This window comes from Zalophus californianus, chromosome 9 (genome assembly GCF_009762305.2).
Source record: "Zalophus californianus isolate mZalCal1 chromosome 9, mZalCal1.pri.v2, whole genome shotgun sequence".
NCBI lineage: Eukaryota > Metazoa > Chordata > Mammalia > Carnivora > Otariidae > Zalophus > Zalophus californianus.
This window is the reverse complement of record NC_045603.1, coordinates 19,402,520-19,427,539: the sequence shown is the minus strand read 5'-3', so window position 1 is coordinate 19,427,539 and position 25,020 is coordinate 19,402,520. Positions and strand designations below refer to the sequence as shown.

Genomic DNA, 25,020 nt, shown 5'->3' with positions numbered 1-25,020 from the left:
TCCTACTGACACCAGGGAAGGTAAGATTATTAAAAAAAAAAAAAATCTTGGCCCTTTAGCTCACTCAGGTTGGTTGAGGAAATTTATCACTTCGAAGGAAATGTTAACCAACTCATCAGGGAATAAGTTTCAGAACATCTTAATTTGTGATATACATAGTAACACATTGTGTACCATACACAGATATTTAGGAAGCTGGTGAATGCCCTGAAGTATTACATGAAATTCACATTCTCCCATTGTCTCTTGGCTCTTATCCTAGCTCCTGGCTTTACAAAAGAAAGCAATCCACAAACTTTTTGATTGAAAAGATCACTGAGAGCTAATAACAATGGCAGTAACAATAACCTTGATTAACATTTGCGGACACTTTATAGTTTACATGGTAATCTCCAGTAAAGTGATATTATTTGCATCAGTCTTATTTATAACCTAAGGCTTGCTAAGATTTGGTGACTTGCTTGAGGTCACATAAAAACAAACTGATAGACCTAGGACTAATAATTAGACAATTTATTATTTTAATAAGATACTTCTCTCACTCAGGGCTGGGCACTACATTATATATGTTAATTGCACATATTTTTCTTATTTAATTTTCCTAGTTCTCTTGGGGATAGATAATATGTCTTGTTCATTTTGCCTTTAAGGAATCTGAAGCTTAGAAAAGCTAAACAACCAGTTTCCTCTGATTCTGGAACTCACCAGTTAGCCATTCTACCATAATGCTTCCCCAAAAGATAAAACATTTTTGGGTGCTTCAAGGTCCAAATATCTTTCCAATAATAATAACTGACAATGTTATAAGCTGCCCATGATCCCAGATGGTGGTTATATGCTTGTTTAGAGGGTAAGGCTAGACTCTAAACTACGGAGGTGTACCGTCCCTTACCACAAGAGTGAGCTGGGCCCCATTTATATTATTATTGATAGGAGTTTAGTAGCACAGTGTTCATTTAGGAAAAGCTAACCCTGTGGATATCATAAGCCTTTCTTTTTGCCCCACCTATCTTTATGAGGTTTTGCCTGAGAAACAGCATCTAAAAGAAGGATGATAATAGTCTCTTTAAATTTCAGAGAGGAAGCAGTGATGTTTTCAATAGACTATGTTTCCATCTCAACTACTCCAAACAAGTAAGTATTGTATGACATAAAGTCTAAGAAAAGCCTGGCACCCTATAAGAAATGCTGGGAAAATAATGTCCAGCATGGAATATTAGCAGCCTATTTTATATCAGACGAGATCGGACGCATTCAGGGTGGTATGGCCGTAGACAGCAGCCTATTGTATAGAAAAAATCCTAATTCAGCATTGACCTTCTCCTAAAAAGGGCAAAATAGGGGGGAAACAGAGGAACAGATAATTGGAAAGATCGTCCAGATATCAGCTCTTTGCTTGTAGAAAAGGATGTGCTCTAGCTACTTTGCTGGTTTGGCCTGGAAACACATGAAATTGTGGAGGATGATTTAGATGTTTCAATATCAAAGTTACTTCAGGGAATCACAAGTTCAAATTCCAGGATAGTTGGGTCAGCCTTTCATCTCTGGGAGCCAAGAGAGTAAGTGTCATGCGGTCTACTCAGTGCTTTGGGATGTGACTTTTTAAAACCAAAGGACAAAGGTGCACATTTCAAGAGACTTGTGCTCCTGGTGGGATGGTTGCCTCTTTAACAAAGTAAAAGGTATATAGATTAGACATAATGTCAGTCTGTTCAGCCTCTTCCTTTTTTCCTGGAAATTACCTCATCCTACCTTTTCTGTGGTTATGGTGGGAATGGCCATTTTTTCCAATATGACCCTTTTCTCTGGCAACGGTGAATGGCCCAGAGCTGACACCTTCCCCAAAGACAAGAATGAATATGGTGGGGATACAGGTAGACCCATTCCTGGGAAACACAAGATTCCTTTATTGGCAAACTTTTGATTCAAAGACTCCTCAGTGGCTTTTCTGAACATTTCCTTAGACTATACAGCAGTCCAAGACATTTCCACCCAACATTCTCTCTGCAGGCCCTTCTCCTTCACTTGGGGTCACACTTGCATTGTGTTCTGATGGCTTGCCCAGGCTCCCCGATTCCCCACCTATTTCACACCAGTATTTCCCCTAATAAAATCCTGCTCATTTAACCCAGTCTCATCTCTGTTTCCCCAAAGACCTGGGCTTACACACCTGGTTTGGATACCACCTCCCCACACAGGAATTAAGGGACCTTGAGAATCACTACATTGTTCTCTCCTCTCTTTCCTCTTCTGTAAAAAGAAAGGGTTGGGTAAAAGCACCCACCTCATAATGTTATTATGAGTGCAGGTGATCACGCTTCACATTTACCTGGCATAGTTGTGTGTGAGATAGCCTACTGTTTCAAGGGCCCTTGATTTTGATCCATTTTGTGAACTCATTTATTAGCAACATCAGTCTGCTCAGGCTTCAATGCTATCAGAGTCCACTCTACCTCTACCTTTGTTAGAGCATTGATGTGCTGTAGAGTAAATATGTCTGTGTTTGTTTCCCCACGGAAAAGTAAGCTCCTTGAGGATAGGTAACATGTTTCCTTCACCTCTGTATCCTTCCCAGATGCACAGTACTTCCAACAAGCATAGCAAATCAGGAAAAGCTTGCTAAATTGTTTTAATTTTTCTGTAGAAGTAGTAGAATAGAGTTTAAATAGCAACCCTTGCATGGCTTCCTACTTCCTGCTGTGCTCTCTATGGGGACAAATAGCACAGAGCCCCCTCCTGTTTTGGAACTTACAATTGGTGGGTTGTGGTACAAGAAGTATCAACGAAAAATGCAGAAAAGAGAGTGCAGTGCATGGTTAACACACTGGAGTCCCTCCTGAGTTTAGATTCTGGTCTGGCCACTTGTTAGAGCAAGACCTTGGCAAGACATTTGGCCATCCTCAGCCCAACTTTTTAAATCTGTACAATGGGGATAATTTTAGTATTTACCCTATAATCTAATGGTGAAGATTAACTGAAATAATTCACTATAATCCTTACCACTGGGCATGTGCTTAATAAATACCAGCTATTCTTACTGCCCACTGCCCTTTTTATAGTTACTGTTGTAACCATCCCATAGGAGGGTGTTGCCTTTCCCTGGTAGGAGAAAGGGAATCTACTTACTGAGTGCTTAGAGCTCCCTGGAATGCTGGGATACCAGATGTACACTTCTTTTTTTCTAGAGACTGGTGCATCCCTAGGAATCCCTAGGATTTAGGGAATTTATATTTGTCCCATAATTATTCATGGATTATCCAGATTTAGCAACTTTCTTACTCTTCAAAGGATACCACCTGACTTTATTTCAAATATTTCTGTCTGTGATGTAAGAAATCACTACCAAAATTGTTTAAAATCCTGGGGAAAAAAAGTAAAGGAAAAAAAGTGCTGAAGGGTATTTTCCCTTGTTGGCAAGAGGTATTTACGTTGCCTTTAATAGTCTTGAAGGGTGTTGTAAAACACTTCAGGGTTCAGACTGCTTACACTGTTGATTTTATGGGCAGCTTGTTTAGTTAGCTGTTTGTGTTTGTGTTACATTTTTAAATTAAAAAAAAGTTTAAGAACACTATCTTTCCCAGAGGGAGTTGATTTTGGAATTATTGAAAGGTTCAAATGTTGTGGTACTTTAAAAAGTGAAACACCACATTCTAACAATTTCACTGATGTGTGCTAAAGATTCAGCACATTTTTACCTGAAAACTGGATTTGATTATTTTTTTTCTCAAGCCTCCAAAATGCCATACATCTGACATACAACTTATGCTGGAGTACTTAAAGTAGTATATGAAGTGATTTATATTGCCATGTTCTGAGGAGATGTGTGTCCCAGAGCTGTAGCTTTTGGTGTCATTTCAACGCCATAGTGATGAGTTCACAGGATCGGTAGGAAAGGGTGTTGCCCTCCTCCACTCATTCTTTGTGTGTGTGACACATCTGGGCAGAACACTCAAATACTGTGTTCTAAATTTTCCTCCTCGCTGAATTGAGAGAAATTCTGGAAGTTTGAAAGGCTTGTCTGAACTTTTAGGATGAACAAAATAACACTGTGACAAGTTAAAGTGATTTGCATCTGTTTGACGTTGATGGGAGCCTTTCAGCTTATAAAAGTAAACACTCATGGTGCCAGCAGAGCTTTTCCAGGACAGAAAATGGCGCAAGAACAATTCATGCGTGTATACAGTTTTTAGAAATCAGAATTGCTTCATTGTGCCAAAATCACTTCTACCTCTATCCTAATATTCATTTGAAGAAGGAAATAAATGTCATTATTTACAGAAAGACAAACCAGAGCATCCAACAGTGGCCTAAGTCAACCGATATTGACAAAGTAACAGTAATAGCGCTATGTATTTATTGATTCATTTATACTTTCCTTATTTTCTAGTCCTGCAATGCCTCATGGAACTATTCAAGCATGCCACCCACACACCATGACATAAATAACGCATATTCCCAAGTCTACAACAGTCAACTGATTAGGAATCTTTACCCAACCCTCAACCTGCCATGGTCTTGCACCTAATCATTTGGAATTTTTGTCTTGCCATAATTGTTATTTATAGCTGTGAAAAGAGCACATCATATTTTCACAGATGGCAGGGATGGTTGGTCTTTGATTACTTGACCTCCTGGAACTGGCCAGACAGAAAGCCCCATATAAACATTTATATATTTTACACAGAATTTTATAAAAACATTTGGCATGAGAATCCCATCTTAGAAGACGGGGCTACTTGGTCAGTTTTGGGTTTGATGTAAAATCTCTTGGTCTCTCAGTGGGAACTTTGGGGTTATTTTACCAGACAGAAGAACTGCCATCATGCTCAGTCTTTCATAGGTCTTGCTCTTAACATCCCACCTTCCTATAGAAATTTTCACCCTACTAGTTAGAGAAGCCAGAAAGGATGGTATAAACTATTGCCTCCTTCTTTCCATAGTGACAGTAATACACGCCTACTCAAATAAATGTATGTACCTTTGTATGATCCAATGGGAACAAAAGTGTATGTATGCCAGAGTGAACTGAGGAACTTAGAGGTTTACAGTTATGGAAGGGGAAAGTGGTGGAAAAGGCATTGGATAGTTTTTGCCAATAACCCCAATCTCTAATAGAAGTAGGAGCAGGGGATGCTGGAATGAAGACAGGCTGGATGAACTGAACTATGATTGTGCTGGGTCAAGAATTAGACCTGAAAGTTTCTAAAGTTGCAAATTGGTTCTGTGTGAAAGTTTCTGTTTTCTGATATACAGAACCATTCTTTCTCTCTGTAGATCAGATTGGAAGTAGTTGAAATCCATGGATCCTTAGAAGATACAATAGAAAGAAAACCAACTTCTTTCTCCCTCTTCAATAATTTTCCCTTTATTTCCTGAATAATATTTAATTTAGCACTAAACCTGGGCCTTTGAGAAGACAAAGGAATAATGTGATTTCTCCTGAATGATGATTAGTTTTCACATAAGAATTTGCCTTCACTGAAAGAAAAGCCAAGAAACTGTATTTACCTATAATTTTGGAAAGTGATTCACCCCAAATCCCTAGTGGTTGCAACAATGCTAGAACACAAAACTATGTAAACACACACACAGAAAGTAGGGAAAAGAATCTCTTTCTCCTCAAAACTATTTTCTATAGTTAATTACAGATTGTAAATTAACAGCAAGAACCTTTAGAATTAAAATTAGTTGGGTGCCTTATTTGTATCAAACTTCCACTTTTCAAAAGAGTTAGTTTCCTGAACATTAGCTAATAAAATAAAGATAGGAGTTTTCCAAAATGTTTTCTAGCTCTTGTTACTTATCTAGCAGTAGCCCATCAGATCTGTAATTGAGCTTCTAGTATATGGTGAGAACTTTCCTGGCTGCTTGCTAGAAGTACCAGATATGGACTCACAGGTCCATTGTCCACATCTCACATAATTTCGCTGCCATTCTCTATTTCTTTTTCTCTCTTTTGAGTTTAAACATAAGTCAGTATTTCTAAATAATCTCTTTTGGTTGCTGGATAAAAGTGAGGTAGCACTAAAGGCATTAAAGAGTCCCATCAAAGGTGAACCCCAAACATGCAGACATCAGGGAAAAGTGCTCAGATTTCAGTTAGCACCCTGAGGATGGAGAAGCTGATTTTGACCTGGAAGTTTCATGGCCACTGAAGAACATTTGCTAACCTCACCTGCTCCTTCTTTAAATGTGGGCTTGTCTTGCTTAGGTCAATAAATCACTGTCACTGATTTTCATAGCAATTAGTAGCTGGACTTTTAATCATTTTGGTGAGCATATAACCTGAGGAATTCTTCACTGAAAGAAAAACCAAGAAATTATATTTACCTATAATTTTGGAAAACAAGTCACCCCAAATCCCTAACCTCATAAAAGAGCATTCTGGTTCGTCTAAAACAATTTATCTTCTTATTGCTACCAAAGCCATCCACTTTAACTTCAAACTATCAACTTTGCCCTTGGATTAAAAGTCAGCTCCCTGTTACCTATTAAATAGTGAAAGAGCCTTATTCCCTTCACATAGACAAGTAAAGAGAATAGACCTCATCTTTCCCCCATAGATGCTAATGGACTTGAGAAATTGCAAAATATTACTTAAGAAAACATTATTTCCTGTTGGTGTTTGGTGGGAGGGTGGTCAAGGGGTTAAGGGAGGGAGGAGGGGCTCTTGGAGAACTTCTTTTTTTTGCCTTTTTTTCCACCCTTACATCCTAACAGCACGCACATTCGAAGCTGTATGAGGTTTTGTTTGTTTTCAAGAGATGTTTGAAAGAAGATCAAATGCTTGTGAAAGGCACTGGATCGGCAGCCCTAGAAACTGAAATGTCCCGGAAGCTGTGTGAGCCCGGAAATATCCCACATTTCTATTTATTTTGGCAATTTTACTTAAAACTAGTAAGAGCTGGAGTTCATGCTACAGTTAAATTTTCCTCAGGCACCATGAAATGAAAACACATATTACATTTGATTTTAACTGGTTGAGAAAAATGGTGGTTTTCTGAAAGTTCATTCTGTGACCTTGAAATAAAAGTTAACGATTCCTCACATGGGAGAGCTGAGCTTCCACTTAAGTTGGAATTATTCATAGAACTGGGGTTCTTTGGGTTGGAAGGGCTCTTAGGTCACTGAGTTCCCTTCTATTATCTGCTTGAAACCCAGCTACCACCTCACCAAAAAGTGCTGGCAAGCTTGGCCCTGAAGGTTTTAGTGATACAAGACTCACTTCCATTTAAAGAGATCTATTACTTTTTCAGATGGCTCTAATTTTCAGAACTAGATAAAATAATATTAACTAAAACTCTAATAGTGATTACTATGTGCCAGGAACCATTTTAAGCAATATGATATGTTATTTGTACACACATGCTCACATACACATTTATATAGATATTATGTCAATAAATCTTCACAACCATAGGAAGTAGAGTCAATTGTACCCTTGTTTGACAGACAAGAAAACCAAGGCACAGGTAAATGACATGATTTGCCCAAGGCCACACAACCAGTAAGTGAGAGTCAGGATTTGAACCCGGGCAGCATGACTCTAGAGTCTGTATTCTTAACTGCTATCTTTTACTGCCCCTTCAATCCTTATAATTTTCCTTCATGCCTAGTACAGAGGTTGGCACATTGTAGGTGCTCAATAAAAATATTTTTCGACAATTTGATTTCAGGATCATGATTCCTTCCATCTTCCCATTAGTTTTACAGTCATCGTTTGGCACCAAGATATGGTAGAAACAGAATTTTAAATGATGATTAATACTCTGCACACTTCAAGAAAGCATTGAGGAGAGAAATAGGTACATAACATTCACTATAAAGTACTACTCAGCCAGTTGCCACCTTTAGCAGTGGGTCCTTGAACAATTTCAGTTTAAGCTCCAGAAGGAAGTTCTAAACATGCAATGCGAGGCTTGTTGTCAGTGCATCTCCTTTGCCCTCCTTTTTCTTACTCTGTCCTTGCCTTATTGTCCTATGCAAGGATGAGAGGAATCATTTCATCTCAGCAATGCTACTTATTATTATGGTCTGTCTTTCTCTACCACTATTCAGCTTCCTGTCTCACTTATTTGTCCATCTATTTCATCCATCTATCCATCCATCCATCCATCCATCCACCCACCCATCCATCTAGCATTATATGCCATGTATCACTAGGTACTTGTGTATTGACACTAGAAAGGAGGAGATGGAAAGACAATAATAGATTCTTCCTATTTACTTAGTTCATATTATTCAGAAATCATATGTAGGCATTCAAGATGACTACTTTAGAGTTGATAAAACCCATTCCAAAAAGAAGTGTATTTTAATCCACAGTGTGAGAGTTAAGCATTCTTTAACTAGGAAGTTCCATTCCTTTTTTTTTCTTTTAAAGTCTTTGCCTCACTTCTTTTGAATGAAGCTTATCATAGAGTATTATTATAGTTTATCCAAAGCCTTGAGTCATAATTGACATTTACGCAGTCAACAATAAATAGGGAAGAGATAATTCTCTAAGGAACTTTTCCATAGGACATGAATTATTAATTCTTCTGTGGAACTTGAAGAACCATCTGTATTTGCAGGGTACTCTCAGGTGGTGGTCGCAATAAACATTGGTTTATGCCTGAGGTTGGTCTCAAAGCATGGATGTCTTAGTAGAAGAACTCAGCATCTCCTGAATAAGGTGACTGTCTAGATGGGCTTAGGCACCAGCCTACCCTTGTCTATTCAGATAGGCCAGGCTTTTGCAACCACAGCAGAAGTGGCTTAGCTCTCATCTGGGGCTTGACATATTTCTGACTGGACCTTTTCTTCCTGAATTGAGCCTTGGGCATGGCCTTATATGTTTTGTTATGTTATATTTATTATATATCCTGGGTTTTCACTGCACCATAGAGAAAGGATGATCCTGAAGTAGAAACAGCAGGGACATGAAGGACCAGGTGGAAAGGAGGTTCCTTTATACCATGACATCTTCAAAGTAGGTTACTTGGATGAAATACTTCACTTCTTGGTTTAGTCATCTTCTTACCCCAAGTGTCATCATTTGCTTGGGTGACCACTGCTCTCCTACACCCTCTCTCAGCTCTTAGAATTCACAATTTGGATGATCTTGAGACTTTTTGTTCTATATCTATGAAGATGCTAAGTCTACTAATTAAATCAAAGAAGCTGAAGGAGAAGATTTACAAGACCTAAATTCTGTGATTCTACTTAGCTTTTTTTACCTTCGGAGAAATCCAGCCCCTTGTTCTCATTCATGCCCTTCCTTCTGGTGGAAAACTATTAAGTTAATGGAAGATTTCATGTGCCGTCTATTTCTGCCCCATCTTTTCCTTTCAGAATTCTTTCTTAGTCCATGTTGATTATGGGCTCTTCTCTGCTGGCCAGAAGGAGGGCAGCTTAGAACTCAAGCATGCCTTTACCCTTTTATGGATCTCAGTATTCTTTTCTTTAAAATGAAGGGATTGAACCAATCAACTTCAGAGGCCTTTTGTCGAAGTGTTTCCATGGAACAGAAACTCACAGGATTTCATATCTGAAAAACTTGATTTGTGTGTGTGCATGTGCATGTGCGTGTGCGTGTTGTGTGTGTGTGACAGAGATAGGCATATACACAGAGTTTTACAGGAGATAGGATTAGAAGGCAGTAATCAGACATCAGAAGTCTTCTGTTATGGGCTGAATTATGTCTCTCCTTGGCCATTCATAAGTTAAAATCCCGACTCTCAGTACCTAAAACGTGTCCTATTTGGAGATAGGGTTTTTACCGAGGTAATTGAGTTAAAATGAGGTCAACACCTTCATCTGAACTTCAAGCTTCCAGAAATGTGTGAAAATATCTGTTGCTTAAGCCACCCAGTCTGTTGTATATTGTTATGGCAGCCCAATCAGACCAATACAACTAATACATCTTCTATATCTGATTCCAAAGTGCAAAAAAAAAAAAAAAAAAGGAAAGGTTCAACGACCTCCTCTTGTAGGTTACCTCACCGGCCTCACAGGCCTTTAGGCAAATACTCAGTGCCCTTTGGCCTGAACCTGGACTTGACTAAGAAACCTAGCCTCCATGACACTGCAGGAAAGGAAATCTGGGAACTTCTATGACACAATTCAGTCTTGCTGAGAATTTTGGGCTAATATTTAACTCTGGACATACATTGACATGGCCAATTCTTCTATAATAGCCTCACACAAAATTTTAAAATGCATTAAAAAAGCCTTGGTTTTTATCTTAATTCTTTTACTCTTATTTGTTTTTTTGTGGGGGGGGCATAATGTAGTGTCTTATTTGCCTCTTTTATAATTTGTGTTCTTTTTTTCACTCTTGCCACTGTTTTTCTTTGGACTTCTTTGGGCATTATATTTTTCTTTTCATTCTCTCCATGTTTGTTATCCACATTCTACAACAGGTTCATTCTCCTTCCATCACATGCATTATCTAGCTCCACCAGGCCTACTGTTCTTCATTCCTCTATAGCACTTCCCACTTTTCTTTATTGCTGTCTACTTCTCTCTCATCGTCCTTGCCTCTGTCTGCTTAGTCCTTCTCTCCTCCAGTTTCCTTTTTTTTTTTTTTTTTTTTGCCTCTGCATTCAGTTTCTAGCTCCAGTCTCCCTTCTCTGCTCTTTCTTCTTTCCTTTCATCTGCTGACTTGCTTCCGTCCCCACCTTCTGTTCCCCTCCTGGGCGTTTCTTTGGCCCACCTTTCCTTCTCCTCTGAGACTTCGTTTTCTTGGTGGTAGATGGGGGATGATACTGCAAACATCACAAAAATAATTGCATTGAGAACAGGTGGTTCCCTTGGTGTGTCCCAGAAGACAGAGCCTTTGAGTTAGCCCAGAATGCCCGGGCTCCATGTGGTATAGGAGACAGCATTGGTGCTGGAAGGATGTCTAGGCCTCAGTCACAAGACCCAAATTTCTAGAACTCTGGGACTCATCTCTGACCCCCACCCCCTCTCCAGCTAGAAATTGTGAGACACTGGGTCACCTGGGAAGAGAAAGAATTGACCTGCGTTTGTCCCCTCAAGCACGCTTCTCAACCACATTCACCTAAGTTACTTCCATGATGCTTGCTCCCTGACTTACCCACTGGCTACTGTGTTCTCTGTGCACCAGATTATGCCTAAGCCCTTTCCATCATTCATGGTGACTCCCTGGGTTCACCTCTCCACTAAGCTCCTGGTCCTCCTCCAGGTTCAGCTGCAGTGTAGGACCAGGAAGCAGCACATGTGTCACTGTGAACTTCTTGGTTTTTCTTCTTATGCTTTCTGCACAGTGCTAGTTTTGGCTCCAAAGAGTAAAACCACAGTTTTTTGTTTTTGTTTTCTCGTTTTGTTTTTTAAACAGTGTCCCCAAGGAGACCTACTTGGGCTTTACTTTCCTTACCCACCCTTCCTCACTTTCTTTTTTCTCCTTCACCTATCCCCTATTTTTCAGTTCTCATTCTTTCTACTTGAGGACTAAAATTTAATCACTTCTCATTTGTTCACTCATTTATTCACTCATTCAACAAAACTTATCAAGTGACTAATATGCATCAGATGATTTCTGTATTTTTGATGGCATAGATAGTAGCTCTAAGGTTTGTTTGAAGTCTAGTTCATAGAAAAAGACACCTACAGATTTTGATCATTAGAAATTTCTAGGTATTCTTAGAGCCAAACAAAAATTTCTATGTTTGGGACGCCTGGGTGGCTCAGTTGGTTAAGCAACTGCCTCTGGCTCAGGTCATGATCCTGGAGTCCTAGGATCAAGTCCCGCATCGGGTTTCCTGCTCGGCAGGGAGTCTGCTTCTCCCTCTGACCCTCCCCACTCTCATGCTGTCTCTATATCTCATTCTCTCTCTCAAATAAATAAATAAAATCTTAAAAAAAAAACAAAAAAACCCAAAAATTTCTATGTTTAATGGGTTTTTTCTTTAATAAGTTTGCCATTGAACATGAATTTCAAATAGTTCCCATTTTAGCATTATTTTTTTTTCTTTGCAACTTTGCAGAATACCAGGACTTGAAAAGTTACATGCTTTGTTATTAATTACAATTATGAAAGATGTTAACACTTGTCCAACAGTTACTTTGTGCAGGATGTGAAAAGAATTGCATGTGTATTTATTAATTCTTAAAATGACTTGATGTAGAAGGTATTATTATCCCAATTTTACTGATGAAACTAAGGTTTGGATAGATTATGTTATTTGGCCAAGGGCTCTCAGCCGGTGACTGGTGAAGCTAGGACTTCAGTTTTGTCTGATACCAAAGCTCATGTTTAGTGACTGTTCTCCATTGTCTTCTGGTATCAGATAGTCCAGAACAGTGGAAAGAATTTGCAATGTGGAGTGACCAAAGGGATGGATGTCTGAGGTGAGAATGCTGCTTTTTTTGACCTGTAAGCCGGGAGATTGTGGGGCATAATTTGTTTGGCCTACCCACAGGTATCCTCAATATCTTGAGGATGGTGGATCCCTCCCCACCAGCGGGCTTACCTTCTGAGCCTTGGGCATGTCGGTGTGGCGCTGGGCACGGACTGAGCGGGCAGACTTGGCAGGCTTGAGGGGTGCGCAGTACATCTCTAGCCTCCTCAAATCACAGCTCCGGAAGCAGCACTCGTCCACGATGCCTGTCTGAGGTGCCCTCCGACTGCTGGAGCCATACCCCGTGGGCTTGTCTGTGCAAATCAAACACAGAGTGGCCTAGCTTTAGAGGGGAATTGGCTATCTTCACAGTTCTACCCAGCTCCTGAAGCCTCTCCTCTCCTCACACCTGGCAAATCTATATGTCTCAACATCTTCATGAAACTTCCCCAACAATTCCTGACCTAACAGATCCTTCTGGATTCCAGTGTGTCTCTGGACTCTGCCTCAAACTCCTTAGCACTAACTCAATGCACCATGTACTTTGTGTTAATTCTCGAGTTCTCAGAAACCTGTAGTCAAGGATCTTGTCTATGCACAAACTTAATCTTTCCTTATATATTCACTTAGTTTGGAGGCTGCTAAGAATATTAATTAAAAGAACATCATGTTTTAAATTTTCTTCATCTTTTTAGCAAATCTGCATAGTTTTTATGTGCAGCGTGGCTCAAGTGTTTGCTCTTTTGCTTAACAGCTTCCATTGTAACATCAGGTTGAGTATCAAAGGGGTTTCAAGTCTGGAAAGGGCTCCTCATTTTACTGATGTGGAAACTGAGACTTGGAGTGGGGAATGACTTGCTTCAAGTCATTCATGCAGTAAGGGGTTGAATCAGGATTCAAACTCAGATCTATTCCCTGCAGAGTTCAAGTGGCTCAGAGAGCCCAGGAGACCTGTTGTGTAGCTATGGACAAGTTATTTAAGCCTCCTGGGCCCAGTTTATCTATTTTGTAAAGTAGGCTTAATAGTATCTTTGTTATAAGGATTCTTTGAGGATTCCATGAGATAATGTATGAATTGTGCTTAGAATATCACCTGACATAGATCATAGATCCTAAATAATGTTAGTTTACTTTCTCTGAGTACCCTTTCCAGGATCTTACATAGTCTGTGAAGAAACAACTTTAGTATTAAGTGCATCCTGAAGCCTTGGAATTTAGAATTGATAACAGTACTAGTGTGATGGGGCTTCCTCTCCTATCATCCTGGAGAGACCAGAACAATCAATTCTGTTTCTTATAGAATTACTACACTGAGACAGAATGAACTAAATGTCCATCTTTCATGTGATTCTAATTGCCCAGATGGCACATCATGAATCAAATTTCTTTTGATATTTGCAAATTAGACCTCTTTACTTGGCAAATAGGTTTTGGTTTAGTTTTATTTTGGACACAATTTTCCTGGCTCTAGAATTAAAAGAGAGGGCAAAACAAGCTTATGTGAACTTGCCACAGGAACTTAAAATGTACCTGAGTTTCTTGTAAGCTTTTTGTTAAAGTAGAACTTCTGTTAAACTAAATCTTGCCTATACACCAATAGATAAAGCAGACAAAAGTGAAACTGCTCTGGCTCAGACAAAGGCAGGGCGGACTGGATCTTGGCTTTCTCTCATCTCCCTTACCTCCTCTGGGAGGTGGGGAGCCTGGTCTTCTGCACTGATATCCAGCCTTCCTGGAGGAATATTTATGAACCACGGATCCTGAAGAATCCAGCTAATCAATCTGGCATATATTCAATCTTTATTGCCGACACAGAAGACAATGTTATATTTTAAATAAAAAGCCTCATGTTTGTATAATAATGACACCATTCTTCAGAATGGTGTTTTGAAAGTCAAAATCCCCATGTATATTTTGAACTCCCTAGTTAGGGAAGATCAGACCCATAGTAATGGCCTGCTACCAAACTAGTTTGGCTGCCTTGCTGCTTGAAGGGCCAACCATTCATGGCATCCTCTACAAACCCAAATGTTTTCCTGATGTTTGGCACAGGAGCCTGGGGATGCTTCCTCCCTGTAAGTCAGGTTTATTGTCATTCTTAGGGCGGCTGGGGGTAGTAACTCAGTGAGGGTTCATTTGTGGTCTCTTTGGGTGGGGTCTGCTTTCTCACTTAGGGGCAAATCCAACCTCATGGTTGAGGGGTTTGGGAGGGACCAGGCAGCTGGCCCCAACTGAAGCCTCAGTAGTGCTTTCACTTGCCATTGCCACTAGTGCTGAAGACTCTCTGGTTCCGCTTGCCAGCCAGGCCCTGGCAAGCTGAGACTCGGCCAGTCCCCTGGGCAATGTAAACAATGTTTTTTGTTTTTTGTTTTTATAATCTTTTCCTGGGACTATAAATTAGAGGAAGAACACAAATGGGTTTACATGGTTCTTTGTAATCCACAAAGGACTTCTACATACTTTTTGCTAAGTGGTTATTTCAAGAGGTTGAAGGGGTCAGCCAGTTAAGAGGAGCTGATACACTGGTTTTTCTCTTGGGGTGGGAAGGAGAAGGTGGCTTGGCCTACTTTGAGGAATTCCCGTTGTTCACCATAGGTAATGGTTGCTCTTTGTCAAAACTATACATCTCTTAATGGAACATAATTGGGATTTTTTTGTTGTATAGTATAGAATAATAATTTTATGTTTGAAGGTGGGGTGGTAAAGGTGGTTCCAAAAACCTACAAACTTGGCTAACTCAGAAAAAACTAATTTCAAAATTCATGTTTATGGGTTGAAGATGGAGAGGTTAGGGTTTGCAATTCCAGGATCTCTTTAGCATTTCCATCTCATGCATCTCTAGTGTAATCTTCATTCTGGAGGAAGACACCACCCTTAGTCTTGGGAAGGCAGAAAACACTGTATATATTGCATATTCCATTCTTGGAGACGATCAATAGCCATGAAACTCACCACAGGTCTATTTCCTCTTATGAAATAGCAAGTAATCATCAGCACAGCAAAAAAATAATAACACACACTGGGCATCTGCTTTGTTACCTTTCTTAGATGAACTCAGAGTTTTACATGGCTCAGTCTATAAAATAGCTGTGCTTTTTCAGTCCATAGATCAATGAATTTGGGAACAGAAATTTAGGACTTTTCTGTAATGTCCCATAAAAAAGTTTACCTTTTGTCCATATCTTTTATTTTTATTTTTTAAAATTTTATTATGTTATGTTAATCACCATACATTACATCATTAGTTTTTGATGTAGTGTTCCATGATTCATTGTTTGCATATAACACCCAGTGCTCCATTCAATACGTGCCCTCTTTAATACCCATCACCAGGCTAACCCATCCCCCCACCCCCTCCCCTCTAGAACCCTCAGTTTGTTTCTCAGAGTCCATAGTGTCTCACGGTTTGTCTCCCCCTCCAATTTCCCCACCTTCATTTTTTTACCTATTGCCCTTTAAAGTTTAATTCATCCTTTGAAGTGTTCTATAGGTTAGATTTCTGGTTCTACATCAAGATATGTAACCAAAAAAATCATTTCTCACTAATTGGGAGGCCACAGTTGAGGGTCAAAGTTTTGTCCTTTATCTTCAAATGCCTCGTATTACTTCTTCTTTTTTTTTTAATTGAAGTATAGCTGACATACACTATTATATTAGTTTTAGGTGCACAACCTAGTGATTCAACATTTATATACGTTTTGAAATGATCACCATGATAAATCTAGCTACCATCTGTCACCATACAAAGTTGTTACAATGTTATTAACTATTCCCTGTGTTGCACATTGCATCCTTGTTTTTCATTTATTTTATAACTGGAAGTTTATACCTTTTAATCCCCTTCCTTATTTTGCCCACTCCTCACCCCTTTCCCTCTGGCAACCACCAGATTGTTTTTTATATCTATGAATATGTTTCTGTTTCGTTTTGTTTGTTCCTTTGTGTTGTTTTTTGGATTCCACATATAAGCGAAATCATATAGTATCTGTCTTTATCCATCTGACTTATTTCACTTAGTATGATACCTCTAGGTCCATCCATGTTGCTGCAAATGGCAAAATTTCATTGTTTTTTTATGGTTGAGTAATATTCCATTGTATATACTATATACCACATCTTTTTTGTTCATTCATCTATTGATGGACACTTAAGTTGCTTCCATATCTTGGCTATTATAAATAATGTTGCAATGAACATAGAGGTACACATGTCTTTTCAAATTAGTGTTTCATTTCCTTCAGATAAATACCCAGAAGTGGAATTGCTGGATTATATGATCTATTTTTAATTTTTTGAGGAACCTCCATACCGTTTTCCATAGTGGCTATACCATTTTGCATTCCCACCACCAGTACAGTCATATTACTTTTTTTTTCTAGAACTAAAATAAAGACATTTTTTGCTATGGGCTAAAACTACAAGTCTGAAACAATGTAGTTTACTAGAAAGGCCATAAAATCATTTGCTCCAGTATCGATTTTGAGAAAAATGGGGATTTTTTAATGATTGTAAATTATAGCTGTTGTCATTATGATTAATTTTTAAATGAGATGGAATGAATGGTTCTATCCTTGCCTTTATAAATTCCTCATTGGAATTACATGAACTATGTAATTCTGCTCCAGTGGGCAGTGTCAGAATTGGTAGGTGAATGGGAAACAAATATTGCCTTAATATAAGAAAAAAACTAACAATTTGTACTCAAAAGTGTTAAAAATGGGACAGACTTCTTTTAAAGGTAATGAACTTCCCATTGCTAGAAACAGTTAAGTAAAGGCTGTATGAACACCTGCCAGAGATCTTAGAAGCATATTCCTGTATTGTACACAGTGTATGACTGCCATGGTCCTGTCTATTTCAGAGATTCTGTAACAAGTAAAGAAATGGAGGAGAAAACCCATCTAGGCCAAATATTCAGTATGGTTGGAAGCTACTTACATTGTCTTCAGGAAATAGGTTCAAATATTTTTTAACTTAGAAACTGAAAATATTTTTTTCTATTTATTATTTGAGTTCCCCAAGAGGCTTAAAATATTTTTCCTCACTTGAGACTACCACAAAAGAAATAGAATAGAAAAAGGATAGTCCTTTCTATAAGTAGGTACAGTCCCAGAGTTCTGTGGTATTGGCGTTTATGAAGTGGCCATATACTCACCTAACCATCAGCATGAATAGATAAACATGGATAAAATTTCACAGACTTTTTCTTGCTGATAGAGTCTTGACATTGAAAATTTATTTATTTATTTATTTATTTATTTATTTTGTCATCAGTTTTGCTCTAAAGCTTGCACACCAAATATTGCTTAGCAGACAAGTTGGCCACCACTTAACCTAGGCTTTGACTCCACTAGGAGTAGACATAATGCATAGTCACAGTGCACTGCTGTATCTTGAAAGTTGGCCAGCAGACAGAATTCCAATGGTTAAGCAGCTGGCTTCTATAATAATAGCACTTCCCTTTAAATAATGCATGGTCAGTGGAGTAATTCAATAATCTTCAGGGCAAACTTGCTAGTTACAAGGGTTTTGGGCAGAATTGTGGCATCATCAAAACCACACCATTTAGCTGAGTCTCACATTTTGTCATGGATGCAAGCAACTTGCTTCCCTCCATCTCTGAAGGAGAAGGTGTAATGCTGAGATTAAACTGGGGTCATCACTTCCAGAACAAAGAGCTCTAGTTGTTCATTACTGATAGAAATGGTACTACCTCTACTGGTGCTATGTATGCTTGTGTTTCTTATAGGCTTCTTGGAATGCAGTTGGGATGTTGTACTCAATTTTAATTTCCTTTGAAAGTTCTCCTCTTATTGAGAAAGCTTTACTCTAATTATTTTAACCCTATCAGTGGAAAGAAGAGACATTGATTTGAAGAATCAGTATTTAAACAATTAAAAATGCAAACATTTTGCAAACAGGGAAATATCCAGTTCTGAAGACACAACTTGCTACTCTTTGGGTTCTGAGGAATAAAACTGTTCTCTAGAAATTGCTAACAGGAGTAGGTTCTAAAGTCAATCATATTTTGAAGGCAGAAAAAAAGAAGTAAGACAATTCAAGTTGGCTATTTCTAAAAAAATTCACAATTATGTGTTTGATGGAAAACACAAATGGGGTTATTAAGTAATAAGAAACTACTTCCATTTAACTTTAACTGAGGATGGATCTCAAAATTAGCTACTACAGTAAGAATCCACAGAAGCCAGAAAATTAAGTTTCTTACACCAACTATTTATCCAAAACCTCCAGACATGTTGACAATTTAGAGTAACTCAGAATGATTAATTTCTTAGGGCAACATTTCCCCATGGGCCACCTTGTTTAATAAAAAAATCATTCAGTTGACATAATTTTGCATGGTATACTCTAGGAAACTTTGGTAAAATATGAGTAATCATGAAGTTGTCTCTATTTTAACATTTTAATTGCTATTTTCATTGGTGGAAAAGTGAGAATCACTTCTCAATCCTTCCTACACATTTTATGGCTTTATATGGAAAACTAGGCTCCTTTAGTGAATTCCTAACATAAGGAAAATTGTGATAAGACTATTTATCCAAAAACAAAATGTGATACATTGATGGTTGATATTTTCTGAATTCATAGGATTTTCATTTAACTTAAATCCTTTTGATGAGGCAATGTTTTACCTTTAAAAAATTCTATGGAAATCACACTTGAATGAAAAAAGTTATTGAGATATATGTTGTTATATGCTTAGTAAAGATACGGAAAGAGGCTTTCACTTCTGTAAACTAGGCACATCATTATGCACTTAGAATAACATACATACACACACTTGTACATGTATCAGGGAGTCAAGTGACTTACAGTCAGTATTAAGGCTACTGTCAAACACTTTGAAATTAGGATTGCTTTTGAAGAAGTTTTTCTAAAATGTATACCTATTGCCTGCCTTATATGTTGCTGGTGGACCCTATACATTTCTGCTTTTCTACAGAAGGATCTTTCCAAGTAGGATTGACCTTTGGCATCTGTAAAAGTGAACACTGAGAAAATGTCCACTTTTCTATGAACTACATGTCACAAACTTTTCTGGAAAACCTATCACATTTAGGCATTGATTTCATTTTGGCCTATGTTAATTTTTAACTGCTGGTGTTTGCTGGTCCTACTACTTCTCAGTTGGACAAGGTTATCTTTTCTAGGAATCTTGGCCCTATTTGACCCACCCCCACCCCCACCACTCAGCAACTCTTTCTCAGCTACTAAATCCCCACAACCCCAAAAGACCAAAATCTTCTCGTTACCTAATCAAGTCAATGTTTGTGTATCTCTGGGTCTGAAAGGAATGAAGCAGAGATCTATGGGGCTTCCCCTTTCTTTAAACTCTCCTTTCTTTTGGAAGCCTCAACTCAAGGGCAGGTGTAAAAATAGTGCAATTTAGTCTGCCTCTATCTCTAAGACCAGGAAGCTAAAGCACAAGGCCTAGGGACAAGAAAACTGGCGATTCAGAGCAGAAACATTACTGTTTTAGGACTGTGGAGAAATGGGCCAACAGAGTGGGAAGCAACATGATGTATTACTTTAGCCTGATACAATGCCCTGGAGGACAAGCGTCTTGCCAGGACAGCACAATTTACTAGTTTAGGTCTGATTCCAGGGCTTGGAGGAGATAGATGTAGCCAACAAAATTATACTTTGGCAAGAGAAATGCTTTGCTGGACAGAAATGTTGTCCTAAGGGAATGGTTTGGTTTATCAACGTCTAAGGTAAAAGATAATCAAATGCCAAGAGGTCATTTTTATGTTTGAACGACTTCAGTTGGGCCTGCTATATAAGTTAGCTACCATTTTCTAGTTATGTAGTTTCGGTTCTTTAGAACATATTACAGGATTTGAGTATGATCTGCCTGTGACATCAGTCATACCAATGAAGGAGGCAGTATGTGGAATGGCTAAAAGCACAGGTTTTGGAGTCAGACAGATTGGATTCTGCCACTTACTCACTGTTCACCTTGGGCAAGGCACCAAATATTCTAAGACTCAAAGATTATATAAAATGGACATATGTAAAAGAGTACTTCCCAGGATTGATGGGAAGATTAAGTGATAATGTATGTAAAGTATTTTGCACAATGTCTGGTATGCAGTAAAGTCCAAATAAATGTTAGCTATTTTAAGTAGTATCACTATGGAGTTGAGTTGGATAACATATCTAGCTGGGCAGGTATCGTCTTCTTCCCTTACTCTTAAAAATGCATCCTTTCCAATGTTTGGTTGAAAAAGATCCTCCTTTCTAGATAAACGAGGACTATTTGCCATTAAAATAAATGAATAATTGTTCCTTTAAAAGGATACCCAAACTATATGTTGTATAGATTGTTCTAAATAGTTTAAATCTAGAATAGACCCTCTGAAAATGGATGCTCCTATGAAGTCAAACAAAGCAAAATCATATGGGCTTATCTTGACCTCTTGTTACTTTTGATTTCTCCCCAATAGTTATTCAGTGTTACCATCCCCATCCATCCACTTATTTCAAAATAGTGTTGCAAGGCATGAGATGGGTGTGGGCAAAATAGATGGTCAGAAGTGGTTTCCCAATCACTTTCTTTTTTTTTTAATTTAATTTTATTATGTTATGTTAGTCACCATACAATACATCATTAATTTTTGATGTAGTGATCCACGATTCATTGTTTTTGTATAACACCCAGTGCTCCATGCAGTACGTGCCCTCCTTAATACCCATCACTAGGCTAACCCATCCCCCCATCCCCCTCCCCTCTAGAACCCTCAGTTTATTTCTCAGAGTCCATAGTCTCTCATGGTTCATCTCTCCCTCCAATTTCCCCCCTTCATTTATCAAACTTTTACATCAACATGGATGGGACTGGAGGAGATTATGTTAAGTGAAATAAGTCAAGCAGAGAAAGTCAATTATCATATGGTTTCCCAATCACTTTCAACCAGCATATGTATTTTTCTCCTCTCTTCTTCACTGCATGCCTCAGCTCTTTCTTTTCTCTTCTTCCTCTATATCTTCTCCTCTCCTGCTATTGACAGCCACTGATGTTTTTACTCACTGATGAATTTTTAGGACAAAAGTTGATGCTATGCAGACTTCATAGTAGGCTAGGAATTAGAGTTTAGTTCCCTCCCTGGAATGACTGAAAACTAGGGCTCCCTCTCCTGCCAACCTCACTTTGGGAATAAGCAGTCACCAAGTGTACAGTGTCACCAGGCCCACTTAGTCACTACTCCATCTTGGACTCATGCCTGAATGAGATGAAAACAGACAACAGGAGAAAGAATACGAAGGGATGTTGAGGAATCACGTATATGGACTTTACTTATCTCATTTTTTTGAGAAAGACTATGATGGAAATTGTAAGATGAGTCTGGCTCCAACCTGGAGATTGTAGCCATGCTACCAACATTATCTGCTATACTTGCATTGTTATTGTTCGTTTACTCTTTCAAATGTGGTAAGAGAGGCCTTGTAGGCAAAACATAAGGCACACTGGTGAATAGAGGGTAACACCCCTCTCTCTGGTGCCACAGAAAGATGAATCAGCCAAAAGGATATTAAAACACATTCTCTTTATTTTTAGTTTCACTCTAAAGTCTATCATTTCTCTTTTCTTTGCAAACTTGGCACCTGCTCTGCGTTCTCAGGGGCCCTGTTCCCTCTCAGTCTCCTCACTCAGGCCTATGTGTTTTGCTCAGGGTACATCTGGAGATTTTCCCAGGGGTGGGTGTGACATGGTCAGGATGGCAGGTGAAGGGGTGACAGCTGCCAGGGCAGTCTGGCGTGTCTGAAGGGAGAGTGTTGGGAGGTGGAGGCCCCATAAGGAGAGGCACTGGGCCTGCATCAGGGAGTGAGCTGCTGGAATGCAGCCTCCACAGCAGCAGAGACAGCCCTTGGCATTACCGCAGAGAAGGAACAGTCAGAGTCAGCGACAGATTGAACACAGGGAGAGAAGGAAGAGGAAGGAGGGAGAAGGTGGCTAGGGTGTTACATGATGTAAATAACCACATGGTGTGCACTTTAGTGCCAGCTGGGTTGCATGTGATGTCCCTTTCATGCCGGTGTGTCAACAGTGCTGTTCCTGAATTGAAAGGTTCTGGGAAGTGTTTCTAATAGCACCTACAAGAGTGCCATATGCATAGAGGGAATAAAAAGAAGGCAATGTGGTATATTGAAAACAACATTGGATTTTAGCCCCAGATCCTTTGTGCGAACTTACGAGTCACCCAAACTCTCTGAGATTCAGTTTTCTCATGTTGATAACCAAAGTACTGGATAAAATCAAGTACTTTTTCTAACAATATGACCCTAAGGATTATCTGGATGGTTACACTCCCCACTTTTTAATCAATAATGTACAAATGGCATATCAGCACTTCTCCCTAATAATAGGTTAATATATAGCGAAGAGAAGTTTGATGAGGGAACCAGGAGTTTCTAGTTTGTCAGGTTTAATGTTAGATGAAAACAAGATTTATAGGCTGAATTTAAGGAAAGCAGGGGTCAGTGTTGGGTTTGTTGGAAGAAAATAAGGAATGTCCAATATGGAGGTGGGTTTGAGTAAGAGGAGGGGTCAAGACCATCTATGGGGATTGAAGAAACCAATTCAAGGAAGATACAGGTGTGAATTAGAAAGAGGGTAAGAAAAGTCATTTTTCAGAGCTGTTGAAATAGTAGAGAGAATCAAACTACATTCTGGAAATCAGGGCCCTGAAGGCTTTGAGGAATAAGTCAGGGATGGCTTTCACTTGTGTGGGCTCTTGGAAATGAAAATTAGTGTGAAATCGTGGGCACAGTCTTTTACCATTACTCTTTACAAAGCTGCACCTTCAAAAAATGAATAAGCGACAAGCCCTGGGAGGGTTGCTAATATTGTAGGCCAGAATGCTAAACTTCGTAGCACTCAGAGTGGCCAACTTTTTATTTCACTAGTTTCCTTGGTGTCTGTGAATGGTATATGAATCCTCTGTGAGATATTCAGTTCCTTCCAGGGGGACACAGGCATAGTTTCCCTGGAAAATTCCAGCTACCACCATATGCTGTCTCATCTCTGATAAAGTGAATGGACTTTCAGACAGGTCATCATCTCTGTTATTTGTACCCAACATCTGCCCAGAGAACAAAATTAGAAGATGACCATTATAAACATGGTTTTTCAAACATCATCCCTTTTGGTAAAATAAACTAATGTTAAGGCTATTAAAATTTTAAAATCTGTACAAGGAGTTCTCAAGCAAGTTGTAGTATTATTTATCAAAATACCAAGCAGGTATGCAGACTGAGGCTGAATGGTTTATTTAGAGTGATTATATTATTTCAGGAAATTTCAGCTAAATTCTGGACTCATGAGATCATCTTTTATTTCTTTTCTTTCAGTGGAATTTTGCTGCTATAATTTTCCTCCCTTTTCTCTTAATATTTGATTGCTTAAACATGATGAAGAGACTTGAAGTGCTTTCCTCAAATTGTTGTATTTTAGAATTTCATACATCTTTGGACATGATAGCAAACTTAACGTCAAGTAAAGAGACTTCTTAGTAATCTGGCAATCACTAAGCCTGTTAGCTTTTAACCACCCACTCATCCCAATCTCCTTCCCCCAAATATTGTTTTTCTGAATTGAAGAAGTAAATTATGAATAAGGATAGGGAGAGGTGTGGTTAAGTTGTGGCTTGTCTCCATGATAAATACTGTTCTTAATTTTATTTCATCTAAGACTGATAGCATGCCTACCTCTTCAAAACTTATGAATGCTATTTAGCAAATATTCTCAATTAAGAAAAATCTCTGATTCTCTTATTTATTTTACTAAATTTAGCAAAGAAAAATACTTTCATCTTGTGATATTGGGAAATCACAAAAGAGAAACCAAACTCCTTTCTTTTAATTTTTTCTCACATAGTCAAACTTGCTGTGAATGACCGCATCGCTCCACTCTGGGATGCCACTCTGAAGCAGTGGCCTCTTGGCCTCCTAGCCAGTCACTCACTTCCATTAATTTACTTTCTGTGAACTAGAGACAGTTGCCCCAGAAGTTGTTTTTCAGTTTATCACAAACCCTATCCATGGTTGGGGAATTAATTAGCCTCATTAGGAACAAGGAACCTGAGGACTGATGTGTCATATGGGGGCAGGATACTGCTTGTGGGACATTTTATTTCCCTTAACACTTGCCTTCTATTTGCTCTCTTAGGCTCAGATCTGGATTTGGGAAGGTTGCATGGAGGCACTGCTTATGCTAATGCTTAGGCAAATTAGCTCTGTCTTAACTCCAGCATGAAGTGAGGGCCCAAGTGAGGGCTAACAGATCTCTTCTGATGCATAGTCTTTTAGCAGGGCAGCCTTCATTTTCTCTTCCCAGCTTTCCAGAAAGTGTCTTCTTCCCTGTAACCCCACACCAAGCCTCTCACACTTGTGAGAAAGGAGAGTATCAAATCCATTGACCTCTTGATGGGTATGGTCTCCATAATCTTCACTATGTCAATTAGATGCATATTTATATAAAAACTACATATAGAAACCTTAAGGTTGTTGAGAAGAAATGATCCTCAAGGTCTTGCAGCAACTTCTATGTACTTGGGATGAGAGGAGAGAAGTAAAGCGTTTTGACTGAGTAGTATGGGTTTTGATAAGAGAATGTGGAGAGAGCTGCATACAACCTCATTTCACAGTTCAATCA

General features: G+C 38.9%; 1 protein-coding gene across 5 annotated transcripts in view; it reads right to left on the bottom strand.

Moving 5' to 3' along the window:
* Positions 1–25,020, bottom strand: part of IGF1 (insulin like growth factor 1) — a 76,696-nt gene that overhangs the window by 9,742 nt on the left and 41,934 nt on the right. For 2 of the 5 annotated variants that reach the window (XM_027594205.1, XM_027594206.1), the window contains 2 exons: positions 12,477–12,658; positions 10,587–10,748 (listed from right to left, as the gene is read on the bottom strand). In XM_027594205.1, coding sequence (XP_027450006.1) covers positions 10,587–10,748; positions 12,477–12,658 — 344 coding nt within the window. Of the gene's footprint in view, positions 1–10,586; positions 10,749–12,476; positions 12,659–25,020 lie in introns of those variants that run through there. The other 3 variants (XM_027594208.2, XM_027594209.2, XM_027594207.2) reach the window with 2 other exon arrangements.